The following is a 2,742-nucleotide window of genomic DNA, read 5'->3' as shown; positions in this document are numbered from 1 at the left end:
GGTGTATATATAAATGCATACATAATCACATGCATATATATAAATGCATACATAATCACATGCATATATATACATACATAATCACATGCAACCATAATTGGAGAATGTGGAAGAGAATATCAGACAAACTCTCTTATCAAGAGCTTAAATGAAAGATACATCTATGTTCTCAATTCATTCTCGGAACCATGAGGTAGGTAAATGGCTAGGGAAAAACTCTGACTGCCACTCTGCAACCTCTGATTTGAGAATCATAAAATGACAAAGATGTATCATGGCAATGATAAGCAATCTGATAAGTCAGAGATTTACTGGAGTATATGTTTCAAAGCATATGTGGCTTGAGTTACTAATGGCCTAGGAGAGTTGTGGGATGTGAGTGGTAGATGAAGTTCCCATGAATTACATAGAAACCATAAGGTGGAGCAGCCTGACCCAGTAGATGTTTATGCCAGTTGCAACATTCTAGGAATGTATCCAGGTGCCAAAACACAGAATGTAATAATGATACATATTCTACATTATGAAAAGAATTCTTCTAGCACCGACCAAGGGACGAGCATGATCTATGGTTAGCGTGCCCGGCAGTGATTGAACAAGTCTAAAGTTCGTGCTTCGATATCGCTAAACACCTTTGTACTTTATGTTGTGCTTTCGTTTTAAAACTGAAAGTCATTCCCATTATTCAGTTCCAAGAACCCTGTGTGATCAAGTTCTGCTGATTAGCTGCCATTCCTAAAGTTAATACCTCAAGGTTAGGAATGGCAAAACCTGAATCCTATAGGTCTCTAACTATTAAGCCTGAGTATCGTATACACTGCCTTTTGAGGAGAAAATCAAACAGACAAAACAACTGATACCAAAACCTAACGAAAATGAAAGTTAAACATGTTTAAGTCTAATACAATATTTCCACACGAGTCTCTGCTGTACATTTTATCTTTGAATATTTCCTTCCAAAACTTTATTCAGTAGAACACTTAAATAAATAAGCATACAAGTTTTTGTTGCACTATGTAATATCTGTTAATTAACGATTCGCGTAGTTTATTTTTTACAGGTAAAAGAGAAATTATCGCGAAGTTGTGGTACAGGTACAAATACCAAGGATGGCCACCAGTACGAAACGTTTGAATAAACGCAGTTTCAACACGAGTATCACTGAAGGTGCAAAACTAGTAGAAGATGATTTCTCAAACGCTACTTCGTCTGACGAGGACAAAAGTTTCCAGATGATTCTTGATAAAAGAAAAAACTCTTTTGGTTTACGAAGACTTTTATCTTTGTATAAAGGCATATTATTTACTACATTAGCTAGTCTGTGCATTTCTATAGGATTTCTTATTGTAAAACATTTGAAAACTGTATGTTCTGCAAAAGTGCTTTGGGTTAACTCAGTTTTTATCACAGTATATAGTATTCCACTTCTGTTATCTAAAAAATCTCAACCTTTTGGGCCACAGTCCACAAGAAAAATTATACTAATTCGAAGCGTTGTTAGCGTAGTGTTAGTGTATCTGAGATACAGTTCATTCCACTATTTACCTATTGCCGAAGCTACTGTAATCATCTTCAGTTATCCAGTTATAGTAGCTGTTTTATCAAGAATAATTTTAAAAGAACCACTTGGATTTCTACAGGTTATTTCCGCAATACTAATTATAGTAGGAGTTGCATTAGTATCCAAACTTCCTTTAGAACTAAAGATGACTGGTGAATTAACACGCTTTACTCTATCAGATCGAATTTATGGAGCATCTGTAGCTTTCGGTTCCACAATATTTAGTGCCTTGAACATTATTTGTACTCGCTGGCTAAAAAGTACTCAAAGCTCAGTGATATTGTTTAACTATGGGTGGGTTGGTATAGTTATTAGTTTATTCATTATATTCTCACAGGGAGAGCTTCCAGTCATACCGTGTGGAGAACCATCTTTATTAATTGTATTCTGTTCCCTAATCGAAATAATTGGAATAGCTTTACTCTATAAAGGGCTACAACTTGAACAAGCTGGTGTAGTTTCTATTGTTCGAGCAGCCTCTCATATTATTTTTCTTTTCTGTTGGCAACTGTTTTTCTTCAAAGAAATTCCAGACATTTGGAGTATCTCGGGTGTAACAATAGTTATTTTTTCTATTATATGTAGTAGTTTGGGCAAATACTTTATGTCCCTACCAATTAATGCACCAATGAGAAAAAAGTTATCCTGTTTAATATAAATCACCCACAATTTGCTGTCTTTACCATAATGATATTCTTCCTTTGGTTTGGTTTAGTACATGTACTATTTATTAGTTGTCGATAAAAATGTTGACATCTGGTGTCCGCTGAGTTAGCTAATTTATACACAACATAAGATGGTCTAGGTAACAAAAATTCTTATGAACATGTCGAAGGAGGTTAACAGCTGTCCTAGAAGACCTGATTTTATCCATTGACGGATTTATAATTTCATGGATCCCCAAGATGGAAACGCGTATTTTTGTCGTTTTTTGTAGTATGCCAATTATTTTAATGTATCAATATTACAAATGATATTGTCTTGGGAGGAGAGAGTTGAGTAAAAATGTTGATTTGTGAGAAGTGTTATTACTATTATACCTTTAGTTTTTAGTATCTAAGTGTATTTGATGTGTGTATATATATAAAAAAAAAAGATGATTTCTTTTGTTTATCATTGAAGTATATTTCATTTAAAGGGCTCTTGACTTGTTTATCACGCCTGATTATTATGTCAAGTAT

General features: G+C 34.2%; 1 protein-coding gene across 1 annotated transcript; it reads left to right on the top strand.

The window, feature by feature from the left end:
* Positions 1–1,109: 1,109 nt before the first annotated feature.
* On the top strand, positions 1,110–2,219 carry LOC106467453 (solute carrier family 35 member G1-like). Its single transcript, XM_013927808.1, has one exon. It carries the CDS (start codon positions 1,110–1,112, stop codon positions 2,217–2,219), a length of 1,110 nt encoding a protein of 369 aa, XP_013783262.1.
* Positions 2,220–2,742: the final 523 nt, after the last annotated feature.

This window comes from Limulus polyphemus, unplaced genomic scaffold (assembly GCF_000517525.1).
Source record: "Limulus polyphemus unplaced genomic scaffold, Limulus_polyphemus-2.1.2 Scaffold80, whole genome shotgun sequence".
Taxonomy (NCBI): domain Eukaryota; kingdom Metazoa; phylum Arthropoda; class Merostomata; order Xiphosura; family Limulidae; genus Limulus; species Limulus polyphemus.
The sequence above is the reverse complement of the archived record's forward strand: the minus strand, read 5'-3'. Positions and strand labels throughout refer to the sequence as shown.